General features: G+C 42.4%; 1 protein-coding gene across 1 annotated transcript in view; it reads right to left on the bottom strand.

The window, feature by feature from the left end:
• The window catches only part of wdr7 (WD repeat domain 7), a 120,372-nt gene that overhangs the window by 70,111 nt on the left and 26,248 nt on the right, over positions 1-24,013 (bottom strand). The window contains exons 16-21 of the mRNA XM_080756100.1: positions 17,483-17,716; positions 16,702-16,995; positions 15,597-15,793; positions 10,049-10,140; positions 1,999-2,117; positions 1,772-1,895 (exon numbers count right to left, since the gene is read on the bottom strand). Of these exons, the coding sequence (XP_080612226.1) occupies positions 1,772-1,895; positions 1,999-2,117; positions 10,049-10,140; positions 15,597-15,793; positions 16,702-16,995; positions 17,483-17,716 (1,060 nt within the window). The remainder of the gene's footprint in view (positions 1-1,771; positions 1,896-1,998; positions 2,118-10,048; positions 10,141-15,596; positions 15,794-16,701; positions 16,996-17,482; positions 17,717-24,013) is intronic.

Genomic DNA, 24,013 nt, shown 5'->3' with positions numbered 1-24,013 from the left:
GATCTGCTATTTTTCAATAGCTAAAGCATAACATGATGCTAACACCAAAATGGGTTCCCGTTCAGAATGGGTTAAGGTCTGACTGACCAAAACGTTGCTGATTAAAATTAAATACAAATCTGTAAGTGAAGACAGTGTGCAGGATTCCAGTCTTTTCCTACTCTTCCAGTTAATTTATGCGACGCACCTGAGCAAAATAATTTCACTTTGTGGATATCAAAGCACAACCAATCTAAACCAATCTAACTCAAATTAAATTTGAAGACTTAAAAAAGTGACCGCTATTTTAAGGTTAACTGTTGTTAACCTCCTTTAAAACAGCAGAGGGAGAACTCTGAGAAACCCAAGAATGGGAGATAGAGGAGAGAATCTCTGTGTACACATCTGTGTGTGTGTGTGTGTGTGTGTGTGTGTGTGTGTGTGTGCGTGCGTGTACATATGTGCGCTAGTTATGATGATTGAAGTGTGTTCTTGCCTACAAGTCACAAAATCGTCTATAATTGTGTGTGAATGCAATGCATGCATCCATATTTGAGTACACACACACATACACACACATACACACACACACACACACACACACACACACACTCTCCTCTCTGTCTCTCCTCAATGTATCCCCGTCGAGGGCTGTCACCATCAGGACATTTTTGTTGACAATTAATAGTCCTACAAAATAACTGCAATTAATGATGTAATTGTGCTTCCAAAATTACATTTCTGATTGCCTTTTAGGCTTTGTAAACAAAAACTGCAGGGGGAAGAAATGACTGACAATGACCAATGATCCAAATACCGTTAATGATCATTTCTATACATAAATTCATTTTTCACAAAATGGGCGATCTATAGGCGATCCTCAATGTATCTCTCTTTTCCCGGTCCTCCTCCTCCTCTCCTCCAACTTTCTCTGCTCATCCCTCCATCCTCTCCCCCCGTGCGGTCCCCCAACACACACACACACACACACACACACACACACACACACCCTTGCAGTGGCCAGCTAACACGCACACACACGGTGCTGCCGTGCCGTGGTAACACAACACTGACCAGTGGTGCCCGTTGCCATGACAACGTCTCCCCAGAGGAAGCCTGTTAGGCTCGTTCTGAACCACTGACAGGGAGAAGAGTCCTTCCTCCTGGAGCCGCGCACGTGAGCGTACACGTGAACGCACTCACGCCCACATTCTTATTATACTATACTTGCTATAGAGACACCAATATTTTAGGATGTTTTGGGGAATCAATGCCATTTTAACTATATCCCATAATCAGAAAATAAGCGATGTACAAGGTGAGAATGTGCCGCAGCGTGACACCTCGTACCGCCATGCAACAGAGGATTATATCGTTGCTGTCGGGCAAAAACCTCATATCTCCATATTCTAACTTTGTAGTTTTTCTTTTTTTCGTTGTTGTAAATTAACACCTTACACTACAGCACTGGTTTGGCTATTTTCATTACTTCTTAATTATTGCTTTTTTTAATTCATTTTTTATTAATAGTTTGTTTTAAAATGTATGAAATGATTTTTTTATGTAGAAAAGAAAATTGACTTTTACCCACAAATGGGTCTGTTCTGTCTCCCACTGTTTGGGACAAAGAGGTTTACAAGGCTACATAGAAATGCTATAAATATTAAAGGATATATTAGGGTTAGTTTTTACACTCTTAAATGAACACATTTAGAACACATGTATACGATGTGATATTAACTATGTTAATATGTGCACGCCACACACAAATACAGTAGAGGGATGCACTTACGTGAGCTGACAGTGTCCACATACTGAGGCAGGTATGGAGCCCACAGGTCAATGGTATCCTTACGGCCCGATTGGCCAATCCTCCTCAGCTCAGCCAATAAGAGGGCTTGGGCTGCCTCTCGCACCTAAAACCAGGAAGAGGAAAACGGCAGCCAAGCTAATAAATATAGGACACCTACACAAATAAACAGGACTTGGCACATAGCTTTTACTGTGCGTGTGAGTTACCTCCAGACAGCGGTCTTGCCATCTCCTGGCTAACATCTCCAACAGGGGAGGTCTGAACTTGTCCAGACCCAGAAGGTCTGGCAGCATCACACAGTGCATGGCAGCCAGCTGACTCCAACCTGCACACACACACACACATACATTAAAACCAAGACACACGCCAACAAAAACCAGTCAGGATAAGAAGCAAGGCAAAGAACACAACCTTTATCCGTCTCTTCCTCACACACACAAAAACAATGCAACCGCCATATGAAAACACCACAATATGCTTTTCACCCCCCCTCTTTGTGTGTCCAAAATGAGATAGGATCCACAAGGAAGCACACACATTCAAGACATTCTACAGGTGCTGGACAGAAATATACTGTACGTACAATACACGTGTCCAAAATACCAAACAAATTAAATGAAATTAACTTTTCATGTTGTTATTTTTGGTCTTTCAAAGATCAGGTTTTGAGTTTGTATACTGTACGTTTGGAACAGTTTTTGTAGAGATATAGGGGTTTCCATATAGCATTAGCACCCCCCCCCCCCCCCCCCCCCCCAACCCACCCACACGCACAAACACACGCGCGCGCACAAACACATGTATACACCTATTTCAATAAAGTATTCAAAAACACATTAATGACAACACATACTGAGGGATGGAAGGATACGCATCAAACGCACCAGCCTCCGGGCGAAGGCATTTCACTTTCTGTGCAAAATGACTATTGCCAAAATTTGGAAATGGCCTAATGGAAACGGTACATAATAGGCTAGCGAACAGAAAAAAGCAATACCTTGACATTGTGAGTTTTAGTCTTTCATTTTTGTCAACAAGAATGTCATTTATTTTCATGAACACGGCATTAGCCACTGGAAACATAATGGTGTTGTTACCAGCACGCTAGCTGTTTAGCTTGTTGTGGCATGCTGCAATGTTTGAACTTTGAACGGAGGACGCAAACTACGAAAAAAACCCTACATACCATCTAAACAACAGGTAAACAGAACAGACATGACCATACAGAAACATTCTGTACGGTGGAAATACTAGAAACTCAACATATCAAGGTGCCACTTCAACTTCCAGACCCACTTGGATTTCTGTGAGCCACAGATGTTTACAAATATCAGACATACATATATATTTAAGTATACCGTATACTGTGTAAATATATATTTCCCCCGACCAAAAAAAACCCACATTTTGATAGTAGAAAATGGGTCAATGTATACACTATACAGTGATACTCAACATGAACAAAATGTTGTAGATTCACATATATCAGCACAATATATGAGCTTGATTAGCCATCATTGATACTGCAAAGTTCAATTCACACACCACCACAAGATGGCATCGCTTGCCGACAAGAGATATCTTAGGCAAGCGAAACCTTTATGCAATGGCATAATGAATTGACATAAGACCAACGGATGTGCTTAATGACTACATGAGCAACAAAGAAATTCTATGAAAAATTCTTTGCTAGTCGTGACTAATGTAAACTTACCTCTGTCATTAATGTACAGGGGGATGGGGGGGGGGGGCAGGGTCTTTACTGTTTATTTACAAACACACACCATAGAGAAGATTCTTTCAAACATGTGGTCAGTGTCTCTTTGGAGGCTACCCTTAGTAGGCTAAATTTTCAGGGTACAATAAATGCTCCTTTAAGACCAATATAGGCTACTCCTTTAAGACCAATTTATACTTGTCTTGTGATGGCACCCCAAACCAAAAACAGCCCATCTTTAAGCTCAGAATGTGACGAGGCAGAACATAAACTCAGGCTTTAAGGCATTCTGCACGGACACTGACAACATGTTGAGAACAAGACGTGTTTTAAAGGCATGGTTGTATCTTTTTTCTTTTCACAGATGACATTTTCACATCTAGAGGACATTGTGAAGAAGCAGTCTAGAACCTAGCTGGTAGGGTTCTAGAACAACACGTCTAGAGGACATTGTGAAGGAGCAGTCTAGAACCTAGCTGGTAGGGTTCTAGAACAACACGTCTAGAGGACATTGTGAAGGAGCAGTCTAGAACCTAGCTGGTAGGGTTCTAGAACAACACGTCTAGAGGACATTGTGAAGGAGCAGTCTAGAACCTAGCTGGTAGGGTTCTAGAACAACACGTCTAGAGGACATGAAGGGTTAAACCTGGTAGGGTTCTAGAACAACAAAGCCAGAACGCCTACCATGGAATTAAGCTCTGTGAGCATGCTTGCTTTGTTTTTCTTGCATGTAAAGAAACATATTGTTGACATTTTATTCAGTTAATTATGTGTATAATGTATAATTTTTTTAATAAATATCAATAACAAAATATATAGTTTTTTAAAGGAATTGCTGGTTGTAAAAGGCACTTTATTTTCCTACAACCACAAAAAAGAAGAAAATGATGATAGTCGTTCTCTGATGGAGAAAAGAGAAAAAAAGAAAAACAAACAGCAAATACAAAAAGCAAAAGAAGAATTTACCAAAGGAAGAATGTCCAAGTTGGTGTTTAAAAAAGACAGAAAGATATATCATTTTGCCAAGAGGGAATGGGGTGTAAAACAGAAATGCTGCTTCTACACAAATACACAATGTGTTAAATGGTGCTTTTATGTCGAAAACGAGTGTTTAGGTAAATTAAAAATATATATTTTACCCTCAGCAAGGCTCAATCCAGTTACTTTTTTATTTATTTATGTATTTATTTAACATACTCCCCATAACATCCAGTGAAAAGAGCAAGCATGCAAACCAGAGTTGGTAAAGACAAACCAGGATAGACAAACAGGCACAAAGACAGACAGAGAGACATACAGTACATACAGAACTATACTGGACAGCACAGAAGTCAAAACTGTGAACGAAAACTAAACAAAAACCAGGATTCCGGGGCTGGGGGTCAATTCTCTTTCAAAATGTCTTAAACGTTATTTTTCTTATTTTCACCTACAACGACATGGCCAAAATTAGGACACCAGGGTTAAAGTGGTTAAGAGCATTATGCAGAGCACAACAAAATATAACACAACACAACACAACAGAATGCAATGAATTAGAATCCTAACAATTGTAATGATTGTCTTGCAGCATTTAAAGTATGTGGTTAAGACAACTCAAAAGGAGTTGAACCCAGCCCTGGAAGGCAGACAGACAAGTTAGCGAACAGACAGACAGACAGACAGACAGACATCAGACAGAGTATTGGTCAGCTACATGATGCAAATGTCATGTACGTGATTTAAGACCATTTTAGCTTGGTAGACTAGTCGGTACTACACTTTATTCACTTGGGGAGCACTCTAGCCATTAGACCAGAGCAGATGTCTAGGCATATGTTGTCGTGTTTACATATTGTACCTACTGTACACATATTCTTAGGCTGCTGTACAAGTAATTTGCTGCAATAGTTCACTTGCAGTATCAATGTAACTCATGCTGCCAGTCTGCCCAGCTCAGCAATGTCTTGGGCTATGATTTTATATAGTGTGCGGGTGCATTCATTTCACATATTATGTGAACACTGCATTGTCCTGTACAGAGTCCGCCCATAACATTTTAGTCTAGTTTTTACTTCTTAATGATGTTGATGTTGAAATTGTCAGTATACTTGGTTCTATAGTCACAGGTTACAGTCAACAAACACTAGTTTTAGTCCCCGAAATGAAAACTGCCTCTGAGGCCTTAGGCTGCCTCCGTCAGTTACGCAGTGTCATCCTGTGTGATCGTGGAGAGTCTCCCCAGAGAAAGAGACAGAGAAAGAGCAAGGTGGAAGTTTTAGAAGAGAGAAGAAAATAATTAATATTCCATCCTACAGCGGTGCCACTTTCTGCAAGCTCACAATGCGAAGAGTTGTTGGGCTTGTAGATCGGCTGAATTTAGTGATACCGTCGCACAATTAAGAATAAAGAAAGATTCAGAACGAGAGAGAGAAGAGTGTAAGACCCAAACAGAGACAGACAGACAGACAGACAGACAGACAGACAGACAGACAGACAGACAGACAGACAGACAGACAGACAGACAGACAGACAGGTGTATGTGATTGGTTGAGTCATATGATCCCTAAAGCAGCGGCAGCCAGCCAGGCAGCCAATCAATACCTTCGTTGACTGAGGGGAAACTATATGAAGCTTGGCCCAGGCCAGGGGACACAGGGACCCCCTGAGAGAGCCCCCCAGGGGGCCCTGATCCCCCCTGGGCAGTAGTAGAAGAAGAAGAAGTGGTGGCTGAGGCAGATGCAGCAGCTTGCCAAAAAAAAGAGTGGAAGAGAGGAGAGAAAGAGAAACAACAGTCAACAGAGGGGAGGAAGGAGTTAAAAGAATAATGGAAGAGAGAGAGGGGGGGTGAAATATACAATAAATTAATTCATAAATTAACGAGAGCAGACGCAAACAGGGAACGCACGACGGAAAGCAGGAGCGCAAAGACATAATGTGAAGAATGGAGAAATTAAAGCAGAAAATGAAACATGAAATAAAAATTAATAATAGATAATAAATTCCATTGATAAACATTACAAGGAGGAATGAGTCAGAGACAAACCGAAAGAAAGAAGACAGAAAGAAAGAAAGAAAGAGAATGACATTAAAAGTTAAAAGAAAGGACAGGCGGACAGAAAGGCAAACTTGTTTCCCCAGCAAGTACTTTGAGGAGAGATGGATTAACGAGAGAGAGAGAGAGAGAGAGCATCCTGTTCAATCTAATACTTTAAATGGAACATGACATTTAATTTAACAACCTACAGTAGTGAGACCCTGAAAACATTTAAAAAGCATTTAGATAATTATTTTCAGAGATTCAGTGTACCGTGACATTTGAAAATATGACAAATTAAATTACACATCATATGCAGTATTATCTTAGTATGTCACATTTACATAATACAAATATATTGTTATATGTTATATACAAAAGTACAATGAACTTATACACACATAAATACTGTATAAGTGTATATACATGACATCATGAAGATCTCACATATCTTATATCTTGATATTTTTGCACAATTTCTATTCATATACATTCATGAACTGAACCACCAAAACCATGATGAGAGCAAAATGTGAGCCCAATATTTGAGTTATATTAGTAATAACAGAGGGAAACAAACAATGATGAGACGGCTGGCAAACATGGAGTCAAAGGAGGAGAGAGAGAGGAAAGAAATATAAGGAGAAAGGAAGCGATAGAAACATATGAAGAGACAGAGAAAGAGATACAGAAGTATGAAGATATCGTCACTGTTGGGCAGAAACCTCCATATTCTAACTTGCTCATAGTTGTTGATCTATCTGCTTTTTTTTGTTCGTTTTTTTTATTTGAATCCTGAAAAGTAACTGTTTTGGACACAAGGTTTCCACCCGAAAGAGACGATGAAGAGGAATCGATATAAAATCTGAATGTGTGAGAGAGAGAGAGAGAGTGAGAGAGAGAGAGAGAGAGAGATAGTAAGAGAGGAATGTGAAAACAAACTTATGAATAAGTATAATAGTCATGAGGAGAAAGTTGAGCTACTTTATCAGGTTGTGATAAACCGGGAGGAACATCCTGTGTCTTCATGAAAGTGTGTTAATACAGCATCGCAATCATTGTAACCACTGTATCCATTTATGACGTGGCTATTCAAAAATAGCAGATATACACGCTCACAGCATGTCACGTGCCGCACTGCGAAATTGTAGATCAGCTATTTTTGTAAACAATTTGAAAAAGAAAATAGAAAAATTGCAATTTATTTTAACACAAATCTTCACTTCTGGGGGTCCTTGGTACAAAACATTTTTTGTTGAGGGTCCGCAGCCAAATACATATTCATTTGGGGGTCCTCGACACTGACTTAAAACACTTAAAACTAGAGAACGGAACTTGAGTTACAACTGGTGACAATTTGTGCAAATCTTTGCATATGTATACAGTATATACGGTGCATAATGTTGGGGGTCCTTGACGTGAAAAACTTTGAGCACCGCTGATATAGCAAGGATTTAGAAGACAATTGTAGAAGAATCGGGTCCTCAGGTCTTAATGGGTTAATAGAAGTGGTACAGGGAGGGGGGTCTAGGTCTGGCTTGTGACGGGGGGGGGGGGGGGGGGGTGTTCAGAGAGGGGGGCTCCAAGTGGAGGGGGATTTGGGGGTGTTCAGAGGGGGTTCAGGGGGGGTTAAGCGAGGCGTTTCAGAGGTCAGTGCAGAGCATTTCCCTCTGAAAAGGTGGTGAATAGGCGTGTGGCATGAATGAGGACACCAGCAAACACACGCCTGTCACACTCCGCCTACATTATGGAGGCACAATAGCGTGTGTGCACCCCCCTCCCACACACACACACACACACACACACACACACGTGTTTACGCATGTGCATTTGTGAGAGTTAATGAAAACTGAGTGTGAGTGTGTGCGTGTGATGGGGACTTTGTGTGGGTCTGTACATAAGCAGGTGTGTGTGTGTGTGTGTGTGTGTGTGTGTGTGTGTGTGTGTGTGTGTGTGTGTGCGCAAGTGTCCATATGCGTTTGTGTGATGTGTGGTGTGTGTGTGTGTGTGTGTGTGTGTGTGAGAGAGTATCTCCTGAAACATTCAGCTGTATGGTGATTGTGTTGGTCAAAACCTTCATGTTATCTGGTCAGAGAAGGAGAGGTCCTCTTTCATCAGACGTATTATCAGAGAATAAGAGACAGTTCCTTCACGGACAAAAGAGGAGACGGAATAGGACTGTTCACGGAGCTGCTTTCCATCCAGTGGTGGACAAAGTGTATCTCTGCTGTCGGGAAGAAACCACTTAACTACAAAATGTTCATTTTTCAGGAAATTAAAAAAATATTTTTTTCAGGAAATGAAAGGAAACCAAAGCAATACGGCCTCATGAAAGTTGATGTATTAACTTTATATATTGTCAATGACTTACTGATGGAGATGGAGATAAAACTGGGAACAAAGTTACGGTATCATATTTCTATGACTCTCTCTCTCTCTCTCAATCAGCTTTCCTAAGGTCACAATTCATTATATTAATAAGCAATAACAAATACATTCATAAAAGATGCACAGTACTGTGCTGGCAACAGCATCACATGACCAAAAAGGAAAAAAACATATCACCCTTTAAATGACCCATGCAAAAACCTAAAATAAAGAAATAAAATAAAAAGACGCATCCTTCTGTTGGATCTCTGTCCCAGGGTCCTTCCTCTGACCTGTGGGCTAACAGCAAGCTCTTATCCATGCAATTCGCCCCCTTACGCTTAATGTATGCTCCACCGTGCGGCCCAGCGGAAATAACCGATCTCCAAGCTCACGGCGTGAAAGCGATTGAGTTAGTCTTTTGAATACAATTCTGAAATGTTTTACTCTTAGTCTAGTTTATAGTTGATTAAATATCATACGATTTTAGTTGACAAATTCTACAGTTCATTTAGTTGACTAAAATGCATTTTTAGGGGCCGTGATGCCCTTGCAATGGCTAATTTAGGTCTGTTACACCCACACGAACCCATTAGTTGTTTTTTTTCCCTCTTTTTTTTAGATTTGTTTTGGGCTTTACTGCCTTTATTGATAGCATCAAGTGAAGACTGACAGGAAAGAGGGAGATAGAAGGGGAAAGACAGCAAAGGTCGTCATGAACGGGACTTGAAGGCCAAAAGCCTATATGTGGCTTGCGCCTAGACCACTTGGCCAGCGAGCGCCCCCCATTAGCTCTAGTCAGTTAGTTGTATAGAACTCTTCTCCACTAGTCCCTCCCTAACATTTTAGTCAACCTTTTATTTGTTGACGAAATTGTCAGTATATTTAGTCATAGTTTTAATCATCATAGCTTAGTTTTTCATTTAGCTTTTATTTAGTTTTCGTCAATGAAAAAAGGTAGTCTCAAACATTTTTCGCCATCGTTTTGTTTAGTCGACGAAATAAACACTGACGCCACCGACAGAATACAAATGGGGCTTTAGCCTCCTCTTGTCCCCATCGCCCCCCATCCCCTCCCGCCGCCCCCTCTCCTCCTCCTCCCTGCTGGAGGCCCCCGGGGCGTTGAACCGAGCGGCGCGCCTCCTTTTGTAGTTACCTTGTTTGATCTGAGCCTGTGCGGCCGGGTTGGGCTGGGCCGGGGAGGACGACATCCTGCGAGGGGTCTCTGGTGTGCCTGGTCTGGGAGGTCTGGGGGGGAGAACATGAAATATTTAAGCAGGAGAGGAGAGGAGAGGAGAGGAGAGGAGAGGAGAGGCAGTCTCAAGTGAGAGTAAATAGAGCCAAATTAGGACCCAGAATGCTGGACACCCAAATTACACGTTCAGTCATTCATGCCTGTGGTAACAGGTGCAAACACACACACACACACACACACACACACACACACACACACACACACACACACACACACACACACTCACTTAGACGAGTACAGCGTGACAGTGTGTGCAATAAAACAAGTGGCTGTACAGCTGTGAGCTTCATGGTGTTTTCTACATATTTTATGCAACAAAAGTACAGTACACGCCAACCCTCAAGCCATTAAAGATACAAAGAATATATACATGTAAATACACTATACTTGTCCTTGTTCACATGTCAGAGTGGCTGGTTGAACAGCTAGTGTAACTGTTTTAGAAGTCAAATGTTAAAAATAATTTCATTAATTTGTCTGAATTAAAGCAAAAATTAAACCTCACGACGGAAAAGTTGAAGAAACTGCTACCAAGGTTATGTATTCTATCAGCTATTGGCTTCAGTTGCACATTTTTCACCTCCTCAGTCTCAGCCAGTGAGAAGTTTGAGAACCAATTAACAGGAAGGAACACGTTTCCTTAAAAAGGACCAATAGTTTGTGTCCACCTTTCTCACCAAGGGAGAGAAGAGGAGATAATATCTCTCTATTAGCTAGAGGAAAGGACACATTTGGATCGAGGAGGATAATTCATTCCAAGGAGCTCTAAAATGTTCCTTTGTTCGGGACCCAACAGAGACAATCGTTGCCGTTGGGCAGAGACATCTCCATATGTTTTCATAAATGAATGCCCTACTTCATTATACTAGTGTCACACAAACGTAGCACAAATAGCTTATCTACAAGATTGTAGATCGGCTGCAATTCTTTAAATGAAAACTTCTGAAAAGTAACCGTTTTGGACATACAAGGTTTCCACCCGACAGCAACCAGATTCAATGTTGCTAATGAAACCCAGGCTCATTCAAGCCTGCCCCAGTAGATTTGTCACAGGGAGGGACCATTTTAAGCTTGCTGGTCCACAGGTTTTTCAGTGTTTAAGCCAAGGAGAAGACTGCAAGAAGGAGTTTATTCACGTGGTAAATGTATGGATTAAATGGGAAGTCATTACACTGTAAGTCTTGTTTTGTTACTGCCCTGAGATCGTTCAAAGCCAGCCTTAACCGTTAGCCAGAGAGGTAAACACATCAATCCTAGTGTCTACATTTTGGGACCGTTATAATACGTGAACATTTGGCAAAAATAGGTCAACATTTCGCAAAAGCCATCGGTTAATATTCGGCAAAAAAACTGGCATATTTTAGCAAAAACAGGTGGACAGTATTCCGAAACAAATGGGCAAGCATTTGTTTATTTAACAGATTAATAGGGTCAAGACACCAGGAAAGCATTGCGGTGTCATTTTAGATTGCTGTGTTGGCTATTCCAAAATAGCAGATATACAAGCTTACAGTGAGCTTGTACAGTAGCCTACATCTGCCATTTTCTTTCTTCTTCTTTTTTTAACAAATATATCCATTTGGAGGTCCTTGGCACGAAAGAGTTTGATTTAGGCATTTGTAGAATTGGCCCAGGTTCAAGGAGTATCTACACTGTGTCTAGAATGGTCCATTGGCCCACACTTCAACAGGAGGAATAAAGGATCGGGGGGGAAAAAACTCAATTACCTGGTGATGGACGTTTTAGCATTTTAGTGTTTTAGTCCCTCTTGGGTGCATCTACATTTCCATCTTCGTAAAAGGCACATAAATGAAATCCTTTGTAGTTAGTACATTTTCCATTCCAGAGGATTTAACAAGTTTATTTGTGCCAAAATCCACATAAAAAAACATGTTCAAGCAATTAGGTTTTAGTGTTGAAGATGCACTGCACACACCGTAATGAGCCGTAGGTTCCATACAAGTTGTGCCTTTTGTGTGAGGATGAGGCATAAATATTCTAACCCAACTTCTAAGAACTTCAGTTTTCAGAAGCAAATCACTCAATAGGCTGTAGTTCAAAAACTGTTTGATCCATAGGCGCCGATCCCGTGGGTGCTCAGGGGCTCGAGCACCCACGGGAGACAGCGAGCACCAACTGGGAATGCGCCGGTCAGTCGGGCGGTTAAACTGCTTTGTAACGTGGTACCCGGTCTTATATCATTCTGAAGAGATTTATCCTGTTATTCAAACTCTCTCTCAAGTATGATTATTAATTCCTAATGCCAGTTGTTATCACCCGCCAATAATCCAACTGTACAACTTCAAATGTAGCCTACATTTACTTCTCGTTTCTTCTGCATTTCTCTTTCACTCTCCGTCTCTCAAAGCCATAGAGAGAGAGAGGGAGGGAGAGATAAATCATGAATCATAAATTCACGTACATCATTTTGTACTAGATCTCAACCACCGTGCTTCTTTGTGCACAGAATTTACATTATTCTTTGTTATAGTCGTGGAGATGGAGATGAGCTCAAGACATGGCTGCCCCTGCAGCCATGTCTTGGATGGCGTCTATACAAGAATGATACGAATGGCACTTGATGTCACATGGGTCGACCACATCAGAGACCAGCGGGGGCGTATAACGTGGGTCACGGCCAAGGTCAGAGAGTGAAGTATGAGGCTGACTGGACACTGGAACTGATACAGAGCCCCACTGATACTGTGGGAGCCAAGCCAAGGCCCAGCTTAGGAGGGAAGGGGGGCGTAGCTCCAATGTGGACACACTGGGGCGTGACAGCGGAGCCAGCAACACTGCAGAGCTCCTGCCAGGACTCCTGATGCTGGATATTGAAGAAGTGGAGGGTGGCAATTTAAGGAGTCCTCCTGAGTTGGTGTCAGCTGGTTCTCAACCGCCAGGCCGCGACCCGCCCAAGATAATCATATTTGAACTGGGGGCCCGCACCCTGACAATGACTCGGAGTTGACATCAAATTTAGTTTCACTCGGTTCCATAGATAGATACATATTGTGAAAACGCCTCGTTTGCAAGGCGTTGTATGCTTGTAGATTGACTATTTTCACAATATTTACCTCTTCCTTGGGTAATAATTGACAATTTGGCCAATGTTTGAATTTGTCTTGTCTTTTAGAGGTATTAAAAGGGGAATACCACTAATTTTCAACATTTTCAATCAACTTGTGTGGAAATAATAATTTTAAAACAAAGTCCCAGAAGAAGGGGTTCTGTTTAGACTATGAGGTCTAGAGCTTGGGGTCATGTGATCAGTGACATCACGTGGGTGTACTCTGTAAGCCAAAGAGTACACCGACTGAGAACTTGGGACCACATGACCCCAAGTTCTAGACTAAACAGAAGGAAGGACTTTGTTATTATTTCAACACAACAACTCTAAGTTTAAGGATATTAATGACATAGTTCAAGAACATAGTTCTCACACCCTGCGAGTGAGAAAACACTGTTGCACAGCAAATATTTGGGGACCACAGGAAATCATCTGGGGACCACCCTGGGCCCTGGGCCACAGGTTGAGAACCAATGGGCAAACCCCCGTATGGCATGGTATATCGGCCGTGCTGCATACAGAACGCATTTCTGCCCAGATGAAACACAAAAATGCTATTGTTAATTGATATGGCAGCGCTACTTTATTTGTCTGAGTCCAGTGAAAGGGCAGGGAGCTGTTCTACTGTCATAAATGTGAGATGGGGACATGAAAAACACAAAACGTCTTCAAATATTCAGCAGAGGATCTGTGAGAAGACGGAAGAGAAGTTTGCCCGTTATTCCCTTCTACACACAACTGTTCTACCGCCCCCTCCCCCCCCCCCCTCTCTCTCTCATTCTCCTTTTACCTCTCTGTCTCTCGTCCAGTCGTCCTTGCCTCTCCCATTCTCTCTCTCTCACTCCTCTGTCAGTGTCCTCTCTCGCCTTCCCATTATCTCGCTCATCTCCCGTTTTCCATCCATCTCCGCTTCTCTCTCATTTTCCTGTCTCCTGTTCACCTTCTCTCTCAGCCACTCTCCTTCTCCATTTCTTTGTCTCTCCCTGCCACTCTTCCTCTCCATCAGCCTCTCCCCCCCCTCTCTCTCTCTCCCCCCACTCGTTTATCTTCTACCAGGGTCCATGCTCGGTGGTTCAACAGTTGATGAAATGGTCTTGGAGGTATTGAGGTACTAGTGAAGGCCAGTCATGGCCACTCATGTTAAATCATTCACAGCTCCCACACAGACCAAACAATCACCTTCACCTTGTGTGTGTGTGTGTGTGTGTGTGTGTGTGTGTGTGTGTGTGTGTGTGTGTGTGTGTGTGTGTGAGAGAGTGTGTGCGTGCCTCGCTCTCTGTCCGTCTGTCCTCCGACACCAGTTTTTCTCCAATGGGGGTATGCATACCCCTAGGGGTACACAGTGGTACTAGAGATGGAATTGGAGAGAACATTGACATACGCAGTGACTCTACTAATCATTATAGTGTTAAACTAAATGGTAAGAAATCGTAGTCCTTCACTAATTTCTCATTTGTAATGTCATATTCTTCAAAAGGTGGGCTGTCATCCATTCATAGCATCATTTGCTATTTTCTCTTGCAGTTTCATTAAGCATTATGTCTCTCATTTCCTGCATTTTACACTGCATTTTACACAAGGTTACATCTACTCGCTTCTGTCAGGGATGAAAACCCTCAGTCCACCTCGCCAAGGTGGACTGAGGGTTTTAACTTTAAGTAATAGTCTTTATTTTATTCTTTACTGCTGGTACATTTAAAAATAAATAAAACGCTGATCTCCAGTGGGGTGCAGCTAGCAACACAAGAACCACTCCTGCCTCCTTAGCATTGGTGAGAGATGTCCTGCTTTTTTATACCTACAGAAGCTAAAGGATCATTTGTCCATTCAGCGTTGTAGGTTCGTTTGGTTTTGTATGTGTTTCTGGATCTCTCTGAGGGAATTTTTTTGGTCCCGTTAACCCTGCTAGCGACTGAACTGGCACCCTTCCAATCACAAGCTCACTTTAGCTCACAAGCACACAGCTTTAGGCAACCACTGATCCATGTGCATGTGTGCGTGTGTGTTTGTCCAGATCAGGGGGCAACAGTCACCTATGATGGTCACAGTCACCTGCTAACAGCTACAGGTGCCAAACGAGTCCTCATGGATTTACATCAACAGGAACAACACATAACCGCAGGCCGGTTTCTAGAGGGTTTCAACAACTTGGATGCCCAAAAAGGAGGCAAAAAGGCTGACAAAGTACTGTGATGTCTCTGCTATAATTGGCAGCCGTCACATATGGAGGAGATGCTGTGGTACTTATAGAGTACTGAGTGACATGCTTATTGTAGTATGAAGATGTAGCATATGGCATGATTTCGTGAATGTAACCATAATTAAACCTGTGTGTGCGTGGCTTGCATGTGCGTCCGTCCGCACGTGTGAGCGTTCCATTACCTGGCCGGTGCTTTCTTCATGTGTTCGCCAACAAAGGTGGCGTTGGTCATCCCCATCAGGGTGTTAGCCAATGAGATGACAGACAGCAGGTGCTGGGTGGTCACGGCCCGGGAGACGCCGTACGTGCCCTTACCCACGATGTCCGACAGGGTGAGCTTCATGCCTGTGGCCTGGGACAACTGGTGCAGCAAGGACTCCTGGGAAGGACACAGTATATTATTGTTGCTGTCGGCAGGGTAGATTTTTTTGACTGAAAACTGAAAAATTTCGTCGACTACCTTTTCCCGTTGACGAAAACATAAAAACGAGACTAAAATGTCTGGCAGGGAGAAGAGATGCAGTGGAACTAAAAGACAAGTCATTTAATGCTTGGTTGCATGCTGAAAATAGCAGATCTACAAGCTTGTAGATCGGATATTTGAAAAATATCAGCCATTACGCCATCAAAATAAATTTTAGTCGATCGAATAAACTGTAGATTTAGTCGACTAAAATCATATGATATTTAGCCGACTAAAACTAGACTTGCACTAAAACATTCCGGGTGAGTAAAATGTGACTAAAACTAAATCAAAAACCACACTGGCGTTCGGGCAGAAACCTCTTATTCTCCATGTCTCCACGTCATGTCACACAAAAGCATCAAAAGAAGCAGATCTACAAGCTCAAAAGCGTTTGAGCTTGTAGATCTGCTACATTTGTGCAACGTTTTAATGTGAATCCTGAAAAGTAACAGTTTTGGACATGTGAGGTTTCCACCCGACAGACGATGTGATCCATTGGAAAGTGTAAAATTAAGTCTTATGTGAGTCTTAAGTCTCATATTACAATGCCGATGAAAATCCTGATACATTGAACCACCATAGTCTGAAGACTGAGAAGTACAGTCCTGAAATCAAAATCATGGAATAAGATACATTTATAAAATACAGATTTGTGTTTTAATGCAGAAAAGTAAAGCGGGAAAAAGGCAGATTTAATAGCCAACAAGGTTTTAAATAGAAAGTATAATATAATATATAGAGTATATAAAATATAAATAAATAGTTCGGGGAAACAGAACCAGATCGATTAAAAGTTTGCGCAGCCAAAACCAGCCACTGACCTTGAAGGTGGGCAGCATGAGGGACATGTGGCCCCCGCGGGAGATGAGGCCAAAGGAGATGGGGCAGTGGGGCTTGAGCATGCCCAGGCGAGCGAGGCACACCTCGTCCAGGGCCCCGTTGAGGCCCCAGGCGTGCAGGCAGGACATGAACAGCTTGGCCGTGTCCATGGTCAGGTTGTACTCCAGCAGGCTGAGCGACTTGGACTTCTCCTCGCGCCTCTTCATCTCCTCCTCTTCCTCCTCGTCCTCGTCCATCAGGTGCTCCTTGATGGTCTCCTTCATCGTCTCCTTCACCTGGGAGGAAGGAAGGAAGGAAAGGGGAGCAGGGGAGGGAGGGGGAGAGAGAGAAAGAGAGAGCATAAACTTATAGAGCAAAACTATTTAAGAATATTTGCGTCAGGTCACGTCTCATTTCATTCATTGACTGCAAGCATTAATTATAATAAATGATTTTCCAACTAGATTGTACAGGAATGGAATGAGGGAACCATCGAGTATCACAGGTGGATTTCCAACGAACGCTTGCCTAATTTCTCAGTACGTTTGCCTTTTATGACGTGGACAAACTAAGGACGCTAGAGTTCCCGTAGTTTGAAAGGGCCTTTTCAGACGGGCAGCGATTGACACACCTATAGTAGCCTAATTTTCAATGAGAGGCTGTGCATTCATTTTTATTTATATTTTACACTACGTGTCCCGCGCCCCTCATGAGCAGACCGGTCTCTGATCCAGGTGACGTCTGCGCCAAACGTCTGAAAGGACCTGAACACCGACAGCTCACCTGTTTAAATATCTTGTTAGCCAGGAAGGAGCCTCCCTTGTCTTGGCCGGCCTGGCTCTTCTGCAGCGTTTCGGGGGAGATCAGCGTGGGGCTGGGTCTCTGGGCCTCCTCCGTCAGCAGCTGGATGATCACCGCCTCCACATCGAAGAACAACACGTGCATGTCGGGGTCCGTCACGTTGGTCTTCATGGCCTGCACCACCAGGGAATTATGGGAATATTTGGGCAAGTTACCCTGGACGAGAGACATAGGGATTAGGGAGAGAGAGGGAGGAACGGAAAAGAGAAGAAGAGTTAGAGGAAGGCTGTGTGTGTGTGTGTGTGTGTGTGTGTGTGTGTGTGTGTGCGTGTGTGCGCGCATGCGTGTGAGAGGGAGAGTTAAAGTTGTGGTTTTTAATGTTCCTTGACTGATACACAATTCACCTGACACACACACACACACACACACACACAGTAGAGAAACACAAGGGAAACAAACAGCATTCACACAAAGCCATGTACTGTATATATAGAGAAACAATGACTCACACACATTCCCAAAGGCACACACTCACATGTACACACGACCATCAGTTAAAAATAAATGCTAATGGACGACAACATATTGAGTTTCATTGTGAAACTTGGCGACGGCAAACAAACTACACCGTAAAATCAATCTTACACCCTCACAGTTCAATTAAGAAAATGTATCCTCCATCAAAATGTTCGCACGTGCACACACATATTTACAGAAACACACCTCAAACATGCAGAATGCTGTGTAAGTGTATGTATGCATGTGTGTGTGTGTGTGTGTGTGTTCTGTAAACGCATATTGGTGAATGAACACTGCCATCTACAGGCACTTCACTGCAACAACACAGGCACAGACAAAACACCCTGGTACTGTGTACTATTCAATGCATGACTGAAATGACTAGGGAGAAAACATTCATTCACAACAATAATACAACTTTATTTGTATAGCACCTTTCATGACATGAAATGCAACACAGTGCTTCACAGAGCAATGGAGAAAAAAGAAAAGAAAAGCAAGGCAAGGCATACAATATTAAAATAGCAATGCAATACAGACAGTGAGGACATGAATAACAACAAAGAATGTAAAAGATCAACTAAAAGCAAGAGTGTAGAAGGAGGTCTTGAGCTGTGCTTAAAAAATGTCTACAGAGGCTGCCTGTCGAAGGTATAGACCAATCATAAACGGGTCTCATTGTCACAGCCAACGTATTTCCTGTAGGCAGAGACTTCTACTACATTGAATGGTAGAGTGACTGATGTTAAGTCTGCTCAAACATTACTCTTTTACCTGCTTTTTACTAACACTAACTTCACAAAGATGCCCAGAACATCGGGATGAACCTGTGTAGTTTATGGTTGTTCCAACAGGCAACATTCAACTTTGGAGAGAAACAGAATGTCAACAAGTCACAAGTTGTAATCTGTCAGTTGTTTTCTTTGGCAGTCCATAAAAAGGTGCAATGTAGTAATCAAGCAGATAAAAAACAAAAGGCGTGGATCAGCGTTTTTGCATCGTCCAATGACAGATAGGCTCTGATTCGCTCTGATTCGTGCAATATTTCTAAGGTCAAAAAGAATATTGGTAACATGGTAACTTGGTATCATGATTAATGATATAAATAAATTAATTACAAGAGCAGGGTGGGGAGTTGAATATGGCTTGTTTTCACCAAAAACGCTATAATTTTTGGCTAAACGGGCTATGGATTATTATAATTGTTTTACACTGAGGATATTCTGGTGCTCTCCAGCTTTAAATCTGCACCACCTGTGAGTGCACACTCACATACAAATATACAAAAGACAACTGACACACACACAATGAATAATTCACGTGCATATATATATACTGTGAACAAGTAAAAATGCGGGCACACACACACACACACGAAAGTGTAAAGGTCAATGTCCTGCGGTGTCCTTCTGGCTACCCCCCCCCCCCCACACACACACACACACACACACACACACACACACACACACACACACACACACACACACACAGTAAATGGATATATGCATGGTGGTAGATACACACATGCCTCCATGGATGGGCATACAGTGCACACATATACACAGACCTGCACGAGCACTTGAGCACACACACTTGGATTGACATGTGCGCACATACACACAATCACACATACATGCCCACATATCAAAAAACATCAAATAGAACTTGTATAAATAGCTTGTTATATCATTGTCAGTCCAAAACGTTATTTTTTTAAAATTACACTTTACATTTCGAAGTAGTGAAAATAGCAGATCTGCAAGCTCACAGATGTAACACGTTCTGACTGAGCTTGTAGATTTGCTATTTTCCCTACTTTTGTCTGTGTGACACTCATTTATTAAATATATCTGCTGTTGGGCAGAAACCAGAAGACTCCAACAAAAGAAAGCAATACTGCACCATCAAAGCTGGTATTGTGACTTTATTTATTGTCAAATACTTGCATGAGAGGGAGAGAGGTGGTGGAGTTACAGTAGCTGCTTTGACAGTTTGAGGTGACATATTGTACAAAGAACTTGAAGACCAGTCGGCCTATCTATGACATCAGCTGGGTCATCTATAGATTCTATGAAGTCATACTATACTGTCCCTCTCTATTGGCTTGAATACATTTGTACGTTCTCAGAATTAGATGAATTAGATTTGGGGCGGCTGTGGCTCAGGAGGTCTTGCCCAAGGACTGAACCCTACATTGCCTCCAATGGGAGTTAGAGATGATCATCCATGCGTGTCTTCACGTCTGGATTACTGCAATTCACCAGTCTCTCCCCAAATCATCATTAGACCAGCTGCAACTGGTGACCAGTTACAGGAGATCCTGTCATATCACACCCATCTTCTTCTCCTTGCATAGGCTCCCAGTAAATTACCAAATTCATTTTAAAATCCTTGGCATCACACACAGAACCCGCCATGCAGGCACCCCCATATCTGTGTGACCTGCTCCAACCATACGTTCCCAGAAGATCTGGTTGTTCCTCCCACTAAACTAAAGGTGACCGAGCCTTTGCTAGTTTTGCCACAGGCTATGGAACAACCTCCCCTACCACCTGAAATCTGTGGCCCTTTTTTTACTTTTAAAGACCCAACTTTTCAGACAGGCCTTTGTAACATATAGTCCTGTATTGATTTCTTGATTCTCACCAGTGCCTTGTTCTGTTTTCTGTCTCCTTGCTTTATTGTTTTATTGTTGACATGTTTTGCGTTTATTGTTGTGAAGCACTTTGTGACTCTGATGTCTGTGAAATGTGCTCTGTAAATAAAATCTGTACTTAATATATAAAATATAATAAACAGTTTCATATTTCCAGTTTCCACACAGACCTACCCACCCTGTGTGAAATGTGTTATATGAGAAAAGACAAACGCACGCACTCGACAGGTTTATAAACCTCTCAAGGTCAAACAGGAGCCACCGCGCGCGCGCGCACCCACACACACACACACACACACGTATTGGCAATAAACACAAAGGGACAAGAATGGCCCATAACTTAGATATAAAAAGCACACAAATACGTACATACAGAATATCCTTGTGGTTAGGAAGATACTGTAGGCAATAGCTAGGTTTGCAAATATATTTTTCAGTGTCATTGTCAAAAACAAGTCAAAGGATTATTTCCCTTTAACCATATATGTAGACTAGTATATGGCAATTGTGGGGAAAGCTTGCATGTGATTTTAGAAAAATACATGAAAATTGTTTAATACACAAATCTTGAATGGGGGTGCCCTGGCACAAAGTATTTTTAGATGGAGGTCCACAGCCAAATGGATCAATGTGGGGGTCCTTGAGATGAAAACTAAGGTCTGAGGACCACCGATACATTATATCTCTCTCCTCTCAAACCTCCCATGGAGGCCAAGAAACCATTGGACGATGAAAATAGCACATGCACACAGCAGCACATGTCAAGACACAGACACTTAAACAAACATGCACATGCATACACCCATATGGGCATGCACGTAGACACGTCCACACACCGTTCTTGTGACCTTTGCGTGTCTCCAGCAGAGTCTTAATTGGTCTGAGACTTTCGCCAACTATCTGACCTAGATGGCTGTGTGTGCGCACGCGCAAGCATTTCTGCCTCTCCAGCTTTTTCTTTTCTCCTTCTCTTCCTCCATCCATCTTCCTTCTTTCTCTTAACCTTTCTCATCTTCTTTTCTCTTTAAACTCTCACCTTCTCTTTCACCCCCCCCCCACCCCCCAATTTATCTTCCCCTTTATGGTGAGTTGGAGACAGGCAGTCAAGGAAATTTAGTGTGTGTGTGTGTGTGTGTGTGTGTGAGTGTGTGAGTGTGTGAGTGAGTGAGTGAGTGAGTGAGTGAGAGAGAGAGAGAAGACAGTGAAAAGGGTGATGAGTAATGGTACGAGACAGATGAGGTGTGGGACAGAGAGACAAAAGAACAAAAGTGGACATGTAGGGAGAGAGAGAGCACGTGCCAATAGAGCACCAAAGTCTGACTGGGTGGCGTTTTTTTTCTTCCGAATAAGATAGACTTTAAGAACTGCGTTATTGCAAAAACAAATAAATTATCGTGGCGGTTTGACTCATAATTATGGATATGAAGAATCAACTGACGGCCAGAAAACGCTAATGTTACTGCCGCTGAATGAGTCAAGATTTCACATGAAACAGACAAATGTATCAAATATGAGTTAAATGACTGTGTAAACGATACAGAGCCTCCTCCCTGACAATATCGCTGAGACAGTTTGTTTATGGCCATGGAGTTGCTCAGCCATTGATTCATTTCTCATTCATAAAAGCAAGTTTTTAATGTTTGTTAGCCCTCATCTAGAAGTTTGAGAGCACAATAAAACCCTGACGTTTAGCTTCATTAGAGAATGAAATAAAAGCTTTAAGCTTATCAGTGTTACTTAGCAGAAAAACTAACAGGCAGTCTCTCAGTGATCTCACTGATTTCTAAAAGTGATGTTAGGTATGGGCATAAGGTTTTCAAAAACCATTGCAAACTAATTTGGCTCGCCACCCTAGTGGATGGTTTGCAATGAAACCACTATTAGATATGTCAGTATTTACCTGACATTTTACGTGACGCTGCCGGGAGCTAAAATGCCTATAAACTGTATAAACTGTGATTAATGTAAGAAATCATAACAATTATGCACTTGGTAACTGCTCTTTGAATTTTGGCATGCTGTTAGGTATCGTCATAAGGGAACTAATTTGGCTCACCCCCTAGTGATCGGTTTACAACTTTGGAATGAGACAGGCATTTTAAGCTCCCGGCAACCATTGTGGACGCCATCTTGAAAACGATGCCTTTCTTTTTTTTTTTTTTATCTACATTTTTATCCCACGATTTTGTAACCCAGTTTTCTTTTCACCCAGTGCCAATTAACTAATGTAATCCTGGGCGCTACACTTCCTCTGCCAACCTGGGGGGGCAACAGACTGACCTCATGCCTCCTTCTATGCATGAGGAGTCCAAGCTGCTTCTTTTCACCTGACTAGAGGGGAATTTTCCCGGCCGGACGTAGCACGTGGAAGGGACACGTTATTCCGACCAGTTCCTTTCCCCTCCATCAGGCACCCCGGCTGGCCAGGGGGAGGTAGTTTTAGAGACCAGGATTACGGCATGTTTTTGTGAGGGTATCTACCCTAGGGGACACGGGGAGAACATGCAAACTCCACACAGAAAGGCCCTATCGCCAACCCCCGCCTCGGGTATGGGCACTGATGACGCGGAGGAGGGAACACGCCGCCAGTGCCCACAGCGTCCCCAGTGGGAATCGAACCCAGGACCTTCTAGCTGTGAGGCTACAGCACTACCAACTGTGCCACCGTGCCCCCGAAAATGATGCCTTTTAAGTTGTTCGTTTTCCGTAAACTTTTAGTATGTTATTTAGCACACCCAATGGTAACAGAATCCATTGAAGAATCTCTATCAATTATTTGGGGTTTCAACCATATAATGAGATATCCAATAGTGGTTTCATTGCAAACCAACCACTAGGGGCGCTCCAGACGCATTTGCACAGCTTTTTGAACTAATACCTAACACCACACCGAAATTCAGAAACTACTCACCAAAAGCCAAATCTCGCTGATTTCTTACAAGTCCCCCCGCTATAACACACCTGGCAGTTACAGTGTTACATCCTCGCAAAGAACAAAGACAAGACACTGCATACAGACAGATAGATAGATCTATACAGTAGCCCTTTATTGATCCTGAGGGGAATTCAGTTGTCATAGCAGCACCGCAGTGAGGATAAAACAAAGACACAGGGAAGGATAGATAAAATGTACAGGCCTGTCACAATAATTACAGTAGTTATTTGAGATAATCGCAATTATTTTACATAAGTCATAATCTCTTAAAAATCTGAAAAATGTTAATATATTTTCAAATATTTGAGAAGAAATAGCGGAAATAACGTGCAGCGCACGCCGCATCATAAATATGATAAAGATAAAAAATATATAAAAGACAGTATAAAGATCATTCAGCATC

This window comes from Protomyctophum bolini, assembly GCF_963924005.1.
Source record: "Protomyctophum bolini genome assembly, chromosome: 22".
In the NCBI taxonomy this organism is placed as follows: Eukaryota; Metazoa; Chordata; class Actinopteri; order Myctophiformes; family Myctophidae; genus Protomyctophum; species Protomyctophum bolini.
The sequence above is the reverse complement of the archived record's forward strand: the minus strand, read 5'-3'. Positions and strand labels throughout refer to the sequence as shown.